Source organism: Bombina bombina, chromosome 1 (genome assembly GCF_027579735.1).
Source record: "Bombina bombina isolate aBomBom1 chromosome 1, aBomBom1.pri, whole genome shotgun sequence".
Taxonomy (NCBI): domain Eukaryota; kingdom Metazoa; phylum Chordata; class Amphibia; order Anura; family Bombinatoridae; genus Bombina; species Bombina bombina.
In genome coordinates, this window is record NC_069499.1 from 609,730,391 (window position 1) to 609,751,587 (window position 21,197).

The window sequence follows — 21,197 nt, forward strand, 5'->3', positions numbered from 1 at the left end:
AAGTGGCAGACGTCACTGTTTGGGATAACACTGGTGTGCAGTTTGGTTTATTTTCAGTGGGGAATTTGTGGTTAGAGTTAACAGGTGTGGGGGATCTGGTAAGTATGGTTAGGGTTAATAGTGGTGAAAAATTAAGTATGTGGCTGTTAAAGATACAATAGGGTGGGGGGCATCAGGGTGAAATGTGAATACGTTTCCCGGTCATACATATCAGTTTTATACTGCATGGAGTACAAAACTCCTTGGCAACTGGTCATAGTGACTGTCATGTGGCGCAATAATCTAGTGTGCCACATATTGCACATTGGTACTAGATAATGTGACTGTGTATATAATCAGTTTTAAAAAATGTTAATAAACATAATCTGCTTACAGCGACCTTCTTTGAATCTAAATGTTTGTTATCAGTGATTCAGTTTAGATGGCTTTTGTGGCAGTGACATTTGGTTGTGAGGTTATCGGCCACTTGCTTGCAAGGTCAGAAGATATCATAATATTGGATCAAAAACTATAGCATGTATACACTTCACCAACAGGCAAACTTCCCCGTTAACGTCCCAGAGCAGGTTAGGGTAAATGCAAGGCATCTTCTTTTCTTTAAAATGTATGCATTTAACAATCACTATGGTATCTAACAAGTACTTTGTATGGGATAATCCCTTTTATAGTGTGTTGGGTATTACAAACATTGATATATTTCTCCTGATAATTGAAGCATAAGCACAAAAGCCTAAATTGTTTAAAGTGTGTCATTATATCTCACTGAACACTTCTTGTGGGTGATTTATTACGCAACTGATTTTTAGACATTCCTTAGAATAGCATAGAAGTGACACTTTCTAATGTGAGATAAAGTGACACATTTGATAAATCTATGCCAATGTCACTAAGCCTCTGGATGTAAAGTACATGCACCAATGTGTTTGCTCTGGATAAGCCTGATTGCTGATATCACACTATGACAAGGTGACAGTGCACGCCAGTCCAAATGTATAAGTCACATTTCAAAAAAAAAAAATTTCACAGCCTACAAAGATTAAAGAGGTAGATGTCATTTGTGTGCTATTAAAGGGAAATTAAATTATCATGATACAGATAGAGCAATTTTTAATTAACTTCTATTATCAAATTTGTTTTGTTGCTTAGTTCTCTTGGTACTCTTTGTTTAAAAGCATACGTACATATAAGTAGCAGCAGCAATGCACTACTGGGAGCTAGCTGGTGATTGGTGACTATACACTTATGTCTTTTGCCATTGGGTCACCAGATATGTTTATTTAGCTCCCAGTAGTGCATTGCTGCTCTGGTGCTCATTTTTACTATGCGTTTAATCTCTTTGCAGGGGTTAGTCATTTCCAATCTTTCTGGTTTTCTCTTTCGATTCTGAGAAATGGGCACTGGAGTTTATAATAAGTGTTAAACAATCTGAATGCCATTTGTATATGACCAGGGTCAATATACCAAGCATGTTTGCTTATTTATATTTGTAAACTTAATAATTGAGAAAACCTTGTTTTACGATGTGATAATATTTTCATCTAAAATTAAGAACACTGTGGGGAATTAGCTTCCATAAAAGGAAATTGACTGCAACTTACCTCACCTTCTATAACAATAATTTAACAGTTCTCATGCTGTAAAACTTCTAGGTGATGATGTTTAAAATATTGGCAAATATTCCAAACCTCACTGAACAGAACGCAGTTTGTCTTTGCCACATTTCTGTTGCTGTAAGAAGATGGGGACACAAGGTTCTAGGTACTGTAAATTGCAATTTTTAAAAACACTAATTTTGAGACTTCTGTTTTCTGTAAAAACCTTCGCTAATAAACAAAACGGAACGGCAAACTCTTAAATCCGGATCAGAAAATAACTATAACTTAGAATCAGGAAAGTGCTAATATGATATAAAAACAACCATTTTTAGAGAGTGTTAAATGTGATTTCTAGATGTATGAGCTACCATGTGGCCAATTCATGTATTAAATGTGTGCAAAATAATAGATTTATTCCCAATTGTTTTAGAGACTGCCAAACATATCAATAGCAATGTGTCTATTTTGAAATACAGTGTAAAATTCATGGATTGTGATCACTAAACTCAATGGTGTCCATGCATCATGTGGGTGATTTTTCTACTCAGATTCGATCCAAACTTTTTGCAATATATAAATGGTATTATTGTTTGCATTGTGATTACTCTGAACTTGAAAAACATATATCAGGAACCGATAAACAGCCAATAAACAGGTTCTAAAATATTGGAATCAACCCTATAGTTATCTGCAAGTAAAAGTGCTCTTACATATTGTAGCATTTTTTTGCACCTTTATAGGCCTATAGGGGTCGATCCGATAAAAATCGTCGCCCGCAAAAGCTGGCGACGCCAATATTTGCGCGGGTTTGGTATCCTATATACGGCGTAACCTAGAAGTTACGCGCGTATATTTCTGCCATCGCCCGTAGTTTTTTGGGCCATAGGCAGGTATACCAAACCCGCGCAGTTTGGTATCCAATATACAGCGTAAGGACTTACGTGGCGAAAATGGAGAAATCTTACTCCATTTTCACCTCGCCACAAAAAGCAGCCGTAAGAAGCCTTACACTGACTATTGGAGCCCCGTAACTCCCTAAACTGGCTGCTAAATAAACCTAACACCTAACGCATGCGCAATGTCTATCTACCTGTCAACCGCGATCTGCTAAATAAAACCTAACGCATGTGCAATGTCTATCTCCCTGTCAACCGCAATCTGCTAAATAAAACCTAACACCTAACGCATGCGCAATGTCTATCTCCCTGTCAACCGCGATCCCCCGCCGCAATCCCTAATAAAGTATTTAACCCCTAAACCGCCACCATCTACATAAACTAACCCCCTACTGTGAGCCCCTAAAACCGCCACCATCTAACTGATCTATCCCCTACTGTGAACCCCTAAAACCGCCACCATCTAACTGATCTATCCCCTAATGTGAACCCCTTACACCGCCGCCATCTACCTTATCTATCCCCTAATCTGACCCCTTACACCGCCGCCACCTATATAAAAATTATTAACCCCATAATCTAATCCCCCTATTCCGCCGCCAGCTATATTAAATTATTTAACCCCTAAAATACTAAACTATCCCTACCACTAAACCTAAGTCTAACCCTACAAATAGCCCTGAAAAGGGCTTTTTGCGTGGCATTGCCCCAAAGTAACAGCTCTTTTGCCAGCTCTTAAAAGGGCTTTTTGCGGGGCATGCCCCAAAGAATTCAGCTCTTTTGCCAGCCCTTAAAAGGGCTTTTGGCGGGGCTTTGTCACAAAGTAAACTGCTCTTTTGCCTACAATCTACATCCCCCTACACCGCGGCCACCTATAATAAATGTATTAACCCCTAATCTAATCCCCCTACACCGCCGCCAGCTATATTAACTATATTAACCCTAATTATATTAGGGTTAATATAGTTATTATATTATATATATTAACTATATTAACCCTAATTATATTAGGGTTAATATAGTTAATATCGTTATTATATTATATATATATATAAAGTATAATAACCCTATCTAACTCTAACATCCCTAACTAAACTCTTATTAAAATAAATCTAATATTAATATTATTAATTAAAATATTCCTATTTAAATCTAAATACTTACCTATAAAATAAACCCTAAGATAGCTACAATATAATTAATAATTACATTGTAGCTATGTTAGGGTTTATATTTATTTTACAGGTAAATTGTTAATTATTTTAACTAGGTATAATAGCTATTAAATAGTTATGAACTATTTAATAGCTACCTAGTTAAAATAATTACCCAATTACCTGTAAAATAAATCCTAACCTAAGTTACAAATACACCTACACTATCAATAAATTAAATAAACTACAAATATCAATCTAAAAATACAATTAAATAAACTAAACTAAATTACAAAAAAAACCCCACTAAATTACAAAAAATAAAAAAAGATTACAAGATTTTTAAGCTAATTACACCTATTCTAAGCCCCCTAATAAAATAATAAAGCCCCCCAAATAAAAAAATTTCCCTACCCTATTCTAAATTAAAAAAAAGTTCAAAGCTCTTTTACCTTACAAGCCCTTAAAAGGGCCTTTTGTGGGGGCATGCCCCAAAGAAAACTGCTCTTTTGCCTGAAAAAAATAACACAATACCACCCCCCAACATCGAATTCCGATTGGCTGATAGAATTCTATCAGCCAATCGGAATTAAGGAAGAAAAATCTGATTGGCTGATTGAATCAGCCAATCAGCTTCAAGTTCAATCCGATTGGCTGAACCAATCAGCCAATCAGATTGAACTTGAATCTGATTGGCTGATTCAATCAGCCAATCAGATTTTTCTACCTTAATTCCGATTGGCTGATAGAATCCTATCAGCCAATCGGAATTCGACGGACGCCATCTTGGATGACGTCATTTAAAGGTACCTCATTCGTCGTTCAGTCGTCGGCCGGGATGGATGCTCCGCGTCGGTGGAGAGAAGATTCAAGATGCCGCTTGATGGAAGATGCTGCCCGATGGAAGAAGACTTTGCTGCAGCTTGGATAAAGACATCGCTGGGATGAAGACCTCTTCTTTGCCGCTTGGATAGACATCGCCCGGATCGGATGAGGAGTTCGGCCCGGTTGGGTGAAGACAAGGTAGGGAGATCTTCAGGGGGGTAGTGTTAGGTTTATTTAAGGGGGGTTTGGGTTAGATTAGGGGTATGTGGGTGGTGGGTTGTAATGTTGGGGGGTGGTATTGTGTTATTTTTTTCAGGCAAAAGAGCAGTTTTCTTTGGGGCATGCCCCCACAAAAGTCCCTTTTAAGGGCTGGTAAGGTAAAAGAGCTATGAACTTTTTTTAATTTAGAATAGGGTAGGGAATTTTTTTTATTTTGGGGGGCTTTATTATTTTATTAGGGGGCTTAGAATAGGTGTAATTAGCTTAAAAATCTTGTAATCTTTTTTTTATTTTTTGTAATTTAGTGTTTTTTTTTTGTAATTTAGTTTAGTTTATTTAATTGTATTTTTAGATTGATATTTGTAATTTATTTAATTTATTGATAGTGTAGGTGTATTTGTAACTTAGGTTAGGATTTATTTTACAGGTAATTGGGTAATTATTTTAACTAGGTAGCTATTAAATAGTTCATAACTATTTAATAGCTATTATACCTAGTTAAAATAATTAACAATTTACCTGTAAAATAAATATAAACCCTAACATAGCTACAATGTAATTATTAATTATATTGTAGCTATCTTAGGGTTTATTTTATAGGTAAGTATTTAGATTTAAATAGGAATATTTTAATTAATAATATTAATATTAGATTTATTTTAATAAGAGTTTAGTTAGGGATGTTAGAGTTAGATAGGGTTATTATACTTTCTATATATATATATATATATATATATATATATATAATATAATAACGATATTAACTATATTAACCCTAATATAATTAGGGTTAATATAGTTAATATATATAATATAATAACTATATTAACCCTAATATAATTAGGGTTAATATAGTTAATGTAGCTGGCGGCGGTGTAGGGGGATTAGATTAGGGGTTAATACATTTATTATAGATGGCGGCGGTGTAGGGGGATGTAGATTGTAGGCAAAAGAGCAGTTTACTTTGTGACAAAGCCCCGCCAAAAGCCCTTTTAAGGGCTGGCAAAAGAGCTGAATTCTTTGGGGCATGCCCCACAAAAAGCCCTTTTAAGGGCTGGCAAAAGAGCTGTTACTTTGGGGCAATGCCACGCAAAAAGCCCTTTTCAGGGCTATTTGTAGGGTTAGACTTAGGTTTAGTGGTAGGGATAGTTTAGTATTTTAGGGGTTAAATAATTTAATATAGATGGCGGCGGGGTAGGGGGATTAGATTAGGGGTTAATAATTTAAAATAGATAGCGGCGGGGTAGGGGCTCACTTTAGGGGTTATAGATTTAATATAGCTGGCGGCGGTTTAGGGGTTAATAACTTTATTAGGTAGTGGCGGGCTTCGGGAGCGGCGGTTTAGGGGTTAATACATATTTTATTGTTAGGATAGTGATGGGGGATAGCGGATAGAGGGTTAGATGTGTCGGGCTATGTTAGAGAGGCGTGTTAGACAGTGCGGGTGATTTAGACTTTAGTCAGGTTTTGTAGGCGCCGGCAGTTTCTAACGTGCCGTAAGTCACTGGCGACGCCAGAAATTTGTACTTGCGCAGATTTCTGGACATCGCTGGTTTATCAGACTTACGGCACGTTAGCATCTGACGGCGCCGTATATGGGATAGCTCGAGTTGCGAGCTGAAACTGCGGGCGACGCGGGTTCCCTCGCTTGCGCCACAAACTACGATCTATATCGGATCGCGCCCATAATGTTTATAATTTTGTAGTCAGAAAAACTGTGTGTTTGTGACTGTATGTGTGATTGTGTGTGTGACTATGTATTTGTGCATATCTGTGTATGTGTGTAATTTGTGTGATTGTGTGTGTGACTATGTATGTGTGCATATCTGTATGTGTGTAATTTGTGATTGTGTGCGTGTGACTATGTATGTTTGCATATCTATGTATTTGTGTAATTGTGTGTGACTGTATGTATGTGTACATATCTGTATATGTGTGTGTGTATGTGTGACTCTATGTATGTGTGCATATCTGTGTATTTGTGTGATTGTGTGTGTGACTGTATGTATGTGTGCATATATGTGTATTTGTTTGTGTGTGTGACTATGTATGTGTGCATATCTGTGTATGTGTGTAATTTGTGTGATTGTGTGTGACTATGTAGGTGTGCATATCTGTGTATTTGTGCGATTGTGTGTGACTGTATGTATGTGTGTAATTTGTGTGATTGTGTGCATATCTGTGTATGTGTGTAATTTGTGTGATTGTGTGTGTGTGACTATGTAGGTGTGCATATCTGTGTATTTGTGTAATTGTATGTATGTGTGTAATTTGTGTGATTGTGTGTGTGTGACTATGTAGGTGTGCATATCTGTGTATTTGTGTGATTGTGTGTGACTGTATGTATGTGTGTAATTTGTGTGATTGTGTGTGACTATGTATGTGTGCATATCTGTGTATGTGTGTAATTTGTGTGATTGTGTGTGTGTGTGATTGTATGTATGTGTTCATATCTGTGTATTTGTGTGATTGTGTGTGACTGTATGTATGTGTGTAATTTGTGTGATTGTGTGTATGTGACTATGTATGTGCATATCTGTGTATGTGTGTAATTTGTGTGATTGTGTGGGTGTGTGTGTGACTGTATGTATGTGTGCATATCTGTGTATTTGTGTGATTGTGTGTGTGACTGTATGTATGTGTGCATATATGTGTATTTGTTTGTGTGTGTGACTATGTATGTGTGCATATATGTGTATTTGTGCAATTTGTGTGATTGTGTGTGTGTGTGACAGTATGTATGTGTGCACATCTGTGTATTTGAGTACTTTGCGTGAATGTGTGTGTGTGTGACAGTATGTATGTGTGCATATCTGTGTATGTGTGTAATTTGTGTGATTGTGTGTGGCTATGTATGTGTGCATATCTGTGTATTTGTGTGATTGTGTGTGTGACTATGTATGTGTGCATATCTCTGTATTTGTGTGATTGTGTGTGACTGTATGTATGTGTGCATATCTGTGTATTGGTGTGAGTGTGTTTATAAGAGCGACTGTATGTATGTGGGTATAGCTGTGCATTTGTGTATATGTATTTGTGCTATTGTATGTGACTATATGTATGTGTGCATAGTTGTGAATTTATGTATATGCATTTGTGCTATTGTTTGTGACTGTATGTATGTGTGCATAGCTGTTTAATTGTGCATATGTATTTGTGCTATTGTGTGTGACTGTATGTAGGTGTGCATAGCTTGGTATTTGTGTATGTATGTGTGCATAGCTATGCATTTGTGTATAAGTATTTGTGCTATTGTATGTGACTATATGTATGTGTACATAGCTGTTTAATTGTGCATATGTATTTGTGCTATTGTGTGTGACTGTATGTAGGTGTGCATAGCTGGGTATTTGTGTATGTATGTGTGCATAGCTATGCATTTGTGTATAAGTATTTGTGCTATTGTGTATGACTGTATGTATGTGTGCTAGCTTTGTATTTGTGTTTATGTATGTCTCTATACTAGGCATTCATTGAATTCCAAAGAAGACCAATACACAAGATAATGGGGTGTAAAAAGTGCAGCCAATTTTATTAAAAATGTTATTAAATATTCTCATAACAAAATAACTCTGAACACACAACTCATAAAACCATAAAAAACAAGAAGGTGCTTACCCCATAAAATGTTCTTTCCACCAGCTCACTCGCCAGGTACAGTCCCAAATCTCTTCCTCCCCATTAGGGAGGTACCAATTCAGCCACAATCTAAAAGTAACTGAACAAGCACCCCACCATGAAGGCTGCAACATAGAACAAAAGGGAGGGAGGGAAATTTACCTTTCAGTTGCAGAATAGAAAGAAGGGGGGGCTCCTTCTGCTCTGCCCTTATGTACCAGCTTCTCATGGACCTTCCCCACTCCATAGCCTTAATGGAGTCAATTTTTTTATATTCATCATCCGGGGTAGAACTGACCCCATACTAGACATTTATTACTTTCCAAAGAAGACCAACACACAATCTAAAAGTATCTAAACAAGTACCCCACCACATCTTGAACTACAGATGAGCTAGCCCCAGACAAGCTAAGGCCTTTAACACCCCATCTCTAATTTTAAAATTAAAAAGGTGAAGACTAACTTTGTTAAGGTGAACACCATCTTTTAAAAAGAATCATTGGCCTGTTTCCCCCTCAAATTCCACATGCCAAATGCCAAACCACCCAATTTTTGCCACAAATCCACTGACTATTCTGTTTACTTTGCTTCTGAAAGCCTCCAGCTTTCGAACATCCCAAGCCTCTCTCCACACAAACGCAGCTCAATGTCTGACCATACTATGAGTAAATTAGGGAACAACTCTCTCAATCTGCCTAAATCCCTCTTTACAATTCATTGCCCAACAATTATTGAACTTCTCAGAGCTGCAAATTCTTTCTTCTTAACGCACTTTCAATTGAACCCACCAAGTCTTTCAATTTATTGTTAGGTAACTGACATTCCATACGATCCAAATCAATTTGAATACACAAAAAACTCATGAAGTTGTGGGGCCTTCGGTCTTCTCCTGCCCCACATGAATGCCAAAATCATCTGCTACCTTGAACAATGGCTCCATCTGTATCCCGCAGTCCTCTGAATTAGCACCCCCTATGAATAAGAAGTAATCTAAATAATGAACTACCGATGACAAACTCATCTGAACCACCCATTCCACTATTAAGCTGAACTTCTCAAAATAAGCACACAAAATCAAACATCCCATTGGCAAAAACATGTTAACATAAAAAGCACCCCGAAAGAAACACCCCAGAAAATGATGGTATACCAGATGCACTGCCAACAGCCCGAAGGCAGATTTAACATTCACCTTAGCCATTAGTGCTCCCCTCCCAGCATTCTGCACTAAGCCCACCTCCTTATCAAAAGAAGCGTACCGCAGTGCCATTAAAGAAGGATGATTGCCGTCATTAAATGAAGAGTCTTTTGGGTAAGAAAGATTATGGATTATATGGATTTGGCCCTGCATCTCTTGGGCACCACTCCAACAGGGGAGACCTTCAGACTCTCAAAAGGGGGGTGAACAAAGGGGCCCACCATTCTCCCCAACGCAACTTCCTTATCCAGCTTTGCCTGAACCACCGATCAAAGGTTACAAGAAATTTGAATCTGCACCCCATTCACAAAAGGAATATGAAAGCCAGAGCTGAAGCCTGTAGGCAACAGTTTTGCATTATGTGACTTACCTCAAACCCTAGCGTATCGTTCGAGCCATGGCACCATCCTTCTTACTCTCACTAGTGTCTGGGCTCTTACAGCGGTCTCTCCCACCTTACCACTCCTGGCTCCTCTCTTGAAACATCTTGTATCCTGAACAGGCATGTTCTTACATCCACCTCCAAAGTTACACTGTCCCTCATTAAACTGGAAACATAAGCCTTTTCGGATGGCCACAGCCACACTTCAATTGGCCACTTTCCTCCAAGACTTTCAGCAGAGCCACCAACATCTCTTGAAGATCTGCCATCCTGGAACTTTCACCTGCTCTGCAACTGTATAGATTTTTCAAAATTCCAACTTTAACTTGCAGTTGCAGAACAGAAAGAAGCGGGGCCCTTCTGTTCTGCCTTTATGTACTAGCTTCTAACAGACCCTCCCCCTAGCGAAACCCATCCCACTCCATAGCCTTAATGAGGTTAAAAAACTCCTTCTATTCATCATCTGAGGGTGAATTTTGTGATAATGTGTGTGATTGTATGTATGTGTGCATAGCTGTGTATTTGTGTATATATTTTTTTGCTATTATGTGTAACTCTATGTATGTGTGCAAAGCTGTGTATTTGTGTATGTCTATTTGTGCAACTGTATGTGACTGTATGTATGTGTGCATAGCTGTGTATTTCTGTTTATGTATTTGTGCAACTGTGTGTGACTGTATGTATGTGTGCATAGCTGTGTATTTGTGTATGTCTATTTGTGCAACTGTGTGTGACTGTATGTATGTGTGCATAGCTGTGTATTTGTGTTTATGTATTTGTGCAAGTGTGTGTGACTGTATGTATGTGTGCATAGCTGTGTATTTGTGTATGTCTATTTGTGCAATTTTGTGTGACTGTATGTTTGTGTGCATAGCTGTGTATTTGTGTATATGTATTTGTGCTATTATGTGTGACTGTGTATGTGTGCATAGCTGTGTATTTGTGTATATGTATTTGTGCTATTATGTGGGACTCTATGTATGTGTGCATAGCTGTGTATTTGTGTATATGTATTTGTGCAATTGTGTGTGACTGTATGTATGTGTGCATAGCTGTGTATTTGTGTGTATGTATTTGTGCAATTGTATGTGACTCTATGAGGCCTATTTATCAAGCCGTCAATCGCAAATACGCTGGAATTCCGCAGCGTAATTGTGGCAAACTTGATTCACCTCATTTATCAAAGCCTACAGACCGTCAAAAGTTGAAATCTGTGACGTAACATACAATCTGCCGGTCCGACACAGATCGATGCTTATGTCATTGCAAATTCGGCACTATCTGACAACTTTTGCTAGTTAACAAATATCTAACAGGTACACTTGCCACTATTCCGGCCCAGCGTTTTTCAATCCACTGTCCTGGAGGCGGCGGATGCCATAGGAATAAATGGAAGTGAAAGCTCATGTTCGCTGCTGCCCGATATCCCATTGATTCCTATGGTAGAAAACCAGTAAAGTTTACACCTAACACCATAACATATACCCCGAGTCTAAACACCCCTAATCTGCCACCCCCTACATCACAGCCACCTATATTATACTTATTAACCCCTAATCTGCCGCCCCAACATTGCGGCCACTACATAATGTTATTAACCCCTAATCTGCCACCCCGACACCGCCGACACCTACATAATACTTATTAACCCCTAATCTGCCACCCCCTACACTGCCGCCACCTACATTATACTTATTAACCCCTAATCTGCCGCCCCCGGCATCACCGCCACCTACATTTCACTTATTAACTCCTAATCTGATGCCCCCCTACACCGCCGCCACCTACATTAAATTTATTAACCCCTAATCTGCCGCCCGACACCTCCATAAAAGTATTAACCCCTATCCCGCAGATCCCGGAGCCCACCGCAACTAAATAAATGTATTAACCCCTAAACCCCTGGCCTTCCACATCACTACCACTTACTAAACCTATTAACCCCTAAACCGCCAGCCCCCCACATCGCCATAAACTAAATTAACCTATTAACCCCTAAACCTAACAACCCGCTAACTTTATATTAAATATTAAGTCATCCCTATCTTATAATAAATTCAATCTTACCTTTAGATTTAAATTAAACTATATTAAACTATTAATTAACCTACCCTAACTGTTATACTAAAATTACATTAAACTATATTAAACTAATAATTAATCTAACCTAACTGTTATACTAAAATTACATTAAACTGTATTAAACTATTAATCTACCCTAACTGTTATACTAAAATTACAATAAATTACAAATTAAATTAAATATATTATATAGTTAAAAACCTAACCCTACTCAAATAATTTAAATCTACTTTTAAAAATTACAAAGTTACAAAAAACTAACAACTAAGTTACACAAAATAAATAAACACTAACTGCTAGATTACGAGTTCTGCGTTAGCCTTAAAAAGCAGCATTTAGGGGTCCTAACACTGCTTTTTAACGCCGCTGGTATTACGAGTATGGCAGGTACAGGTGTACATCTCACTTTTCTTCCGTGACTTTTGGCTACCTGCAAATCCCCTTACATCAATTGCGTATCCTATCTTTTTAATGGGATTTGCCTAACGCTGGTATTACAAGTCTTGGAGAAAGTGAGCGGTACAGCCTCTACCTCCAAGACTCCTACCGCATTTAAAAGTCAGTAGTTAAGAGTTTTATGGGCTAACGCCGGAACATAAAGCTCTTAACTACAATGCTACAAAGTACACTAACACCCATAAACTACCTATGAACCCCTAAACCGAGGCCCCCCCAACATCGCAAACACTATAATAAATTATTTAACTCCTAATCTGCCGACCGGACATCGCCGCCACCTACATTATACCTATGAACCCCTAATCTGCTGCCCCTAACATCGCAGCCACCTACATTATATTTATTGACCCCTAATCTGCCCCCCCCCCAACGTCCCCGCCACCTTCCTACACTTATTAACCCCTAATCTGCCGACTGGACATCGCCGCCACTATAATAAATGTATTAACCCCTAAACCGCCACAATCCCACCTCGCAAACACTATAATAAATTGTATTAACCCCTAATCTGCCCCCCAACGTCGCCGCCACCTACCTACAATTATTAACCCCTAATCTCCCGCCCCCAATGTCGCCGCTACTATAATAAAGTTATTAACCCCTAAGTCTAACCCTAACACCGCCTAACTTAAATATAATTTATATACATCTAAATAAAATTACTATAATTAAATAAATTATTCCTATTTAAAACTAAATACTTACCTGTAAAATAAACCCTAATATAGCTACAATATAACTAATAGTTACATTGTAGCTATTTTAGGATTTATATTTATTTTACAGGCAACTTTGTATTTATTTTAACTAGGTACAATAGCTATTAAATAGTTAATAACTATTTAATAGCTACCTAGTTAAAATAATTACAAAATTACCTGTAAAATAAATCCTAACCTAAATTACAACACTACACTATCAATAAATTAATTAAATAAATTAACTACAATTATCTAAACTAAAATACAATTAAATAAACTAAACTATAGTACAAAAGAACCCCACTAAATTACAAAAAATAAAAAAATATTACTAATTACACCTAATCTAAGCTCCCTAATAAAATAAAAAAGCCCCCCAAAATAATAAAATTCCCTACCCTATATTAAATTACAAAAGTAATCAGCTCTTTTACCAGACCTTAAAAGGGCTTTTTGCGGGACATTGCCCCATAGTAATCAGCTCTATTACCTGTAAAAAAAAAATACAAGACCCCCCCAACAATAAAACCGACCACCCACACACCCCTACTCTAAAACCCACCCGATCCCCCCTTAAAAAAAACTAACACTAACCCCCTGAAGATTACCCTACCTTGAGCCGTGTTCACCCAGCCGTGCCGAATTCTTCATCCAATCTGGGCGATGTGGTCCTCACTCCGGCAGAAGTCTTCATCCAAGCGGGGCAGAAGAGGTCCTCCATCCGGCAGAAGTCTTCATCCATCCGCGGCTCCATCTTCAAGACCTCCGACACGGAACATCCTCCTCGGCCGACGGACTAACGACGAATGAAGGTTCCTTTAAATGACGTCATCCAAGATGGCGTCCCTCGAATTCCGATTGGCTTATAGGATTCTATCAGCCAATCGGAATTAAGGTAGGAAAAATCCGATTGGTTGATTTAATCAGCCAATCGGGTTGAAGTTCAATCCGATTTGCTCTTTCAAAACCACTTTTTTTCAAAATGAGCACTAGTTACATTGGAACCCTGATATCTGTCAGGAATACCTGAATATCTCTTGACATGTATATATTTTTTTTAGAAGACATCCCAAAGTATTGATCTAGGCCCCATTTGGTATATTTCATGCCACCATTTCACCGCCAAATGCGATCAAATAAAAAAAATTGTTCACTTTTTCACAAACTTTAGGTTTCTCACAGAAATTATTTACAAACAACTTATGCAATTATGGCATAAATGGTTGAAAATGCTTCTCTGGGATCCGCTTTGTTCAGAAATAGCAGACTTATATGGCTTTGGCGTTGCTTTTTGGTAATTAGAAGGCTGCTAAATGCCACTGCGCACCACACGTGTTTTATGCCCAGCAGTGAAGGGGTTAATTAGGTAGCATGTAGGGAGCTTGTAGAGTTAATTTTAGCTTAAGTGTAGTGTAGTAGACAACCCAAAGTATTGATCTAGGCCCATTTTGGTATATTTAATGCCATCATTTCACCGCAAATGCGATCAAATTTAATTATTTTTTTTTCGCAATTTTAGGTTTCTCACTGAAATTATTTACAAACAGCTTGTGCAATTATGGCACAAATGGTTGTAAATGCTTCTCTGGGATCCCCTTTGTTCAGAAATAGCAGACATATATGACTTTGGCGTTGCTTTCTGGTAATTAGAAGGCCACTAAATGCTGCTGCGCATCACACGTGTATTATGGCTAGCAGTGAAGGGGTTAATTAGGTAGTTTGTAGGGAGCTTGCAGGGTTAATTTTAGCTTTAGTGTAGAGATCAGCCTCCCACCTGAAACATCAGACCCCCTGATCCCTCCCAAACAGCTCCCTTCCCTCCCCCACCCCACAATTGTCCCGTCATCTTAAGTACTGGCAGAAAGTCTGCCAGTACTAAAATAAAAGGTTTTTAAAAATTTTTTATTTTTTTTTATAGCATATTTACATATGCTGTGGTGTAGCATCCCCCATTAGCCCCCAACCTCCCTGATCCCCCCCAAAACAGCTCTCTAACCCTCCCCATCTGCCTTATTGGGTACCCAGTTTGTAAAAAAAAGTAGTTTTTTCTGTTTTTTTTTTCTTTCTTTTCTGTAGTGTAGCTTCCCCCCCCCCCCACAGACCAACCCCCACCACCTGCCTGATCTTTTTTTTTTTTGTAATTTTTATTCCTTTTTTGAAAAAATTTTTACACCAACTTTTTCTGTAGTGTAGCATTTCCCACCCGCTCCCTCCCCGTGCACGCGCCCACCCCCGCACTCCCGTGCAGGCGTCCGTGCGCGCCCCCGGACATCCCCGCCCACGATCCCTCCCCCCTCCACATCACTGATGGCCGCCACCCGCCTCCCACAAAGGCTCCCACCCACCAACGATACCGGCCATCAATGTCCGTTGCAGAGAGGGCCACAGAGTGTCTCTCTCTGCATCGGATGGCCAAGGGGTGTTATTGCAGGATGCCTCGATATCGAGGCATCACTGCAATAACTGGAAAGCGGCTGGAAATGAGCAGGATCGATTTCCCTATTAAATCAGCAGCAGCTACACTGTCCCTCCTCTCACTAAGAATGCAGCTTCCGAATGGATGCTGTCCAGGAGGTGGGAGGGTCTGGGAGGGAGGGTCTGCTGCTGATTGGCTGGAATGTGTCTGCTGACTGTGAGGTACAGGGTCAAAGTTTACTCAATGATGACGAATAGGGGGCGGACCGAACATCGCATATGTTCGCCCGCCGCAGTGAACGCGAACAAGCTATGTTCGCCGGGAACTATTCGCCGGCAAACTATTCGGGACATCACTACCAGCACTGCTTACGTTAGCGGTGAGCTGCTAAAACGTGCTCGTGCACGATTTCCCCATAGGAATCAATGGGGGAGAGCCGGCTGAAATAAACCTAACACCTGCAAAAAAGCAGCGTTTAGCTCTTAACGCAGCCCCATTGATTCCTATGGGGAAACACATTTTATGTCTACACCTAACACCCTAACATGAACCCCGAGTCTAAAAACCCCTAATCTTACACTTATTAACCCCTAATCTGCTGCCCCTGGCATCCCTGACATTGCCGACACCTGCATTATATTATTAACCCCTAATCTGCTGCTCCGGACACCGCCGCCACCTACATTATACTTATGAACCCCTAATCTGCTGCCCCCAACATCGCCGAACCCTACATTATATTTATTAACCCCTAATCTGCCGCCCACAACGCCACCACTATAATAAAGTTATTAAACCCTAAACCTAAGTCTAACCCTAACCCCCCTAACTTAAATATAATTACAATAAATCTAAATAAAATTACTACAATTAACTAAATAAATCCTATTTAAAACGAAATACTTACATATAAAATAAACCATAAGCTAGCTACAATATAACTAATAGTTACATTGTAGCTAGCTTAGGGTTTATTTTTATTTTACAGGCAACTTTGTATTTATTTTAACTAGGTACAATAGTTATTAAATAGTTATTAACTATTTAATAACTACCTAGTTAAAATAAAGACAAATTTACCTGTAAAATAAAACCTAACCTAAGTTACAATTACACCTAACACTACACTATAATTAAATTAATTAAATAAATTAAATACAATTAATTACAATTAAATAAAATTATCTAAAGTATGAAAACAAACAAACACTAAATTACAGAAAATAATAAAATAATTACAAGATTTTTAAACTAATTACACCTACTCTAATCCCCCTAACAAAATAAAAAAGCCCCCCAAAATAAAAAAGCCCTACCCTACCCTAAATTACAAATAGCCCTTAAGAGGGGATAGAGAGAGCAAAAGAGAGGGAGAGAGAGCGCAAAAGAGAGGAGGGAAAGAGAGGGGAGAGAGAGCAAAAGAGAGGAGGAGAGAGAGCATAAGAGAGGGGGGGAGAGAGAGAGCAAAAGAGAGGGAGAGAGACAGCAAAAGAGAGGGGGAGAGAAAGCAAAAGAGAGGGGGGTGAGCGCAAAAGAGAGGGGGAGAGAGAGAGCAAAATATAGGGAAGAAAGAGGGGAAGAGAGAGAGCATAAGAGAGGGGGGAGAGAGAGAGTAAAAGAGAGGGGGAGAGAGACAGCAAAAGAGAGGGGGGAGAGAGAGAGCAAAAGAGGGGGGATAGAGAGAGCAAAAGAGAGGGGGAGAGAGAGAGCAATAGAGGGGGGATAGAGAGAGCAAAAGAGGGGGGATAGAGAGAGCAAAAGAGAGGGGCGAGAGAGAGAGCAAAAGAGAGGGGGAGAGAGAGCAAAAGAGAGGGGGGAGAGAGAGAGCAAAAGAGGGGGATAGAGAGAGCAAAAGAGAGGGAGAGAGACAGCAAAAGATTGGGGGCAGAGAGAGCAAAAGAGACGGGGGATTGTGAGAGAGCAAGGGGTGGAACCGATGTACTGCAAAAAATGGACCGTGTACACAGGCGGGGTTAGAGACAGCAAAAGAGAGGGACAGAGAGAGCAAAAGAGTGGGGGGAGAGAGAGCAAAAGAGAGGGGGGAGAGCGCAAAAGAGAGGGCGAAAAAAAAAGGGGGGAAAGAGAGAGCAAAAGAGAGGGGGGAGAGAGAGCAAAATAGAGGGGGGCAGAGAGAGCAAAAGAGACGGGGGATAGAGAGAGAGCAAGGGGTGGAACCGCTGCACTGCAAAAAATGGACCGTGTACACTGGCTTTAGGACTAGTCTTTAATATTCCACAAAAACTAGTCAAAGAAAGAAGTAAATAAAACTGTGTAGTGAAATGCTCAGTGGAATGCCATTGATTTTTTTCAGTTATTTACAGCAATATAATTTTAAAGGGACAGAAAAGTCAAAATCATCCTTTTATGATACAAACAAATAGCAGTTTTTTCAACTGTGTTTGGAACAATATTATACTTGTTGCAAACACTGCTGCCATATAGTGATCAGGACACATGCACATTTCTAAGTATAGCTAGATTTACTGTGAATAGAGTAGGGTGAAATCATATTAATTATTCATCACTAAAAGAGCTAGTGCAAATAAACAATTGTAAAGGGGCAGCTTTTATTCTTGGATGAGTGTGCACGTTTCTTTTATGTTCACATGTTCTGACACCAGCTCCTACTGAGCATGTGCAGGAGTTCACGGCTTGTATACATATATGGGTCTGTGATTGACTGACACACATACATACAACCATGCATACACTGTAATTAAGCGCTGGATTGCAGCAGGTTTGTAAAATGATAATATGCAGGCCAGATATAAATGATCTGCAGTAATCAAACAATTACTGTGTAGAATATTGTTTAGTCACAGTTCAGAAACCTGCAGGATACACTCCAGCATATGTGGACAGTGGAAAATGTTAAATTTTCAGTGCTAAATAATAAAAAATAAATAACAAATGTACACTGTTAAGCATTCTTACTATTTATATCTAAACATTTTTGGGGGGAATTCAATTTTAAAGTTCCTTTAAGAAACTCATGTCAAAAGAGAGGATAATGAGACAGACTAAATGTAATTTAATTATTTTAATAATATGTTTTCTACAATAATTTGTCTTATATATGGCTTCTTTGTAACCTACTTTGCCATTTGGAGAAATTGAGGATCTGTAGAGTTAAATAGCACACAGATAATAAAGAAAAAGAATAAAGAAAAAGAAATACAGATTATTATGGTCAGGAGAAAGTGTAAAAATAATTTAATGTGTTGAGTTGTGTATATTTAAGAGCAATAAGGGCGCAGTATAAGTGTAAGGACATGTGTGTGTGTGTATATACTGTACATAACTGCTTTACTCTGACCATTTAGCCAATTAAAAATGTCAATGTGATTGGGTCATTATGCTCCTGCCTAGGGCTGACCCTTTAATCCATCAAACATGCCACTGCTATTAGGCGCCTTTGCTTCTAAATGGGACTGACCCCTTAATCCATTAAACTTGTCACTGCAATTTTTCCTCTCTGAATTGATACTGTTAGATAACACAGTGCATTCTGAGAAAGTAATTTTCTTCCTTTGAAATCAGAATCAAACAGCTTGTTAGAAATCAGAGAACTTCCTCATTATTTAGCAATGCTGTCACCTCTTTGCAGAGTCTCCATGGCAACCACATCATCCCAAGTTCTAATCCCCGATGTCAATTTAAATGATGCCTTCGAAAACTTTGCTTTGGATTTTTCCAGAGAGAAGAAGTTACTGGAGGGACTTGACTATGTAACAGGTATGAAAATATGATTCTCTAATTCCTTTACACAAAATAGCTATGTTGAGATATCGTCACTGCTCATAGTGGTTCTCTGCTGCCCAAGGCCCATTTCTATGTTCTACTATTGTCCCATGTCTTTTAGCTACATCAAATGACCTTCACTGTCTATTTTCTTGTCTTCCTATCTTTTTCCATTAGTACTGCTATATGTTTATTTTTTAGAGAGTTTTCTAAATATTTATGGTGACATATATATGCTTTATATAAATAAGAACACGTTATGACTGTATGTCAGTAGAGGGAGGTTAAAACACAGACCACAAAACCTGCCGCCCCCGTGATAAACTTGTTGACAGACTTTAGATGAGACCTCATTGTCCTGAGTCCCTTATATCAGATTTTAGTTCAGACAAACCTCATAGTCCTGCAGACCTTTTAAGCTTTCTACCGAGATCACACCTCAGATCAGTGACTTACAACCCTGGTTCTGCAATCCCTTACAACCAAATCCCATAATTTGACCTTAGAACCATAAACTTGTGGCCACTGTGAGCCATTTGCCTATATCAAACATTAGGTCTAACCCCTGGCCTGCCACCTCATTCTGGGCTAGATTATGAGTGGAGCGCTAATTATAGCTCACACTCACGTACCAGATGTGCTTTTTTTCGGCTTTTTGTTTGTGTAGGATACCGCACGTATAACAAGTTTAAAAAGACAAAGTTACAATATTGCAATTGTGTTAACGTATCCTCTCATAGACTTCAATGGAGTATTTAAAGTGGGAAAAAATCCTAACTCCTATTAAGTCACAATGCTATTTTTGGTAAAATATAAATATATATATATATATATATACAGTCATGGCCAAAAATATTGTCACCCCTGCATTTTTGTCAGATAATGCACCACTTCGCCCAGAAAATTGTTGCAATTAGAAATGTTTAGGCATTCTCATGTTTATTTCTTTTGTTTGTATTGGTATGACACAAAAAAAGAGAAGAAAAAAAAAGCCAAATATGACACATTCCACGTAAAACTCCAAAAATGGACTGGACAATATTATTGGCACCTTCAATTTAATATTTGGTGGCACACCCTTTGGAAAAAAATAACTGAAATCAATCACTTCTTGTAACCATCAATGAGTTTCTTACACCTCTCTACTGGAATTATGGACCACTCTTGTTTTGCCAACTGCTCCAGCTCTCTCAGATTGGAAGGGTTCCTTTTCCCAACTGCTGTTTTGAGATCTCTCCACTGGTGCTCTATGGGATTAAGATCTAGACTCATTGCTGGCCAGTTCAGTACTATCTAGTACTTTGTCTTAAACCATTTCTGGATGCTTTTTGACATGTGCTTTGGGTCTGATGGAGACCCAACTTTCTGACACTGGGCCCTACATTGCACCACAGAATTCTTTGATAGTCTTCAGATATCATAATGCCATGCACACAATCAAGACATCCAGTGCCTGAAGCAGCAACGCAACCCCAAAACATCAGTGAACCTCCACCATATTTGAATGTATTCTTTTCTTTAAAAGCCTCATTTCTTTTTCTGAAAACAGTAGAATAATGGGTTTTACCAAAAAGCTGTAATTTTGATTCGTCTGTCCACAGCACATTCTCCCAAAAGGATTTTGGCTTCCTCAGGCAAGTTTTGGCAAACTCCAATCTGACTTTTTTATGATCTGTGTCAGCAGTGGGGTCCTCCTGGGTCTCTTACCAAAGCATCCTTTTTCATTCAGATGGCAATGTATAGTGCAAGCTGACACATTTGTACCCTGTGCCTGAAGGTCAGCTTGAATTTGTCTGGAAGTCGATCGAGATCCTTTATACACCATTTGAACAGTCTTTTGTTGCAATCTTTGATCATTTTTTCTCTTTCGTCCACGTCCAGGGAGATTAGCTACAGTGCCATGGGCTGTAA

At 38.8% G+C, this 21,197-nt stretch overlaps 1 protein-coding gene across 1 annotated transcript in view; it reads left to right on the forward strand.

Annotated features, from left to right (window-relative positions):
• The window catches only part of MID2 (midline 2), a 563,817-nt gene that overhangs the window by 348,125 nt on the left and 194,495 nt on the right, over positions 1-21,197 (forward strand). Inside the window, exon 7 of the mRNA XM_053698987.1 lies at positions 19,153-19,280. Within this exon, the coding sequence (XP_053554962.1) occupies positions 19,153-19,280 (128 nt within the window). The remainder of the gene's footprint in view (positions 1-19,152; positions 19,281-21,197) is intronic.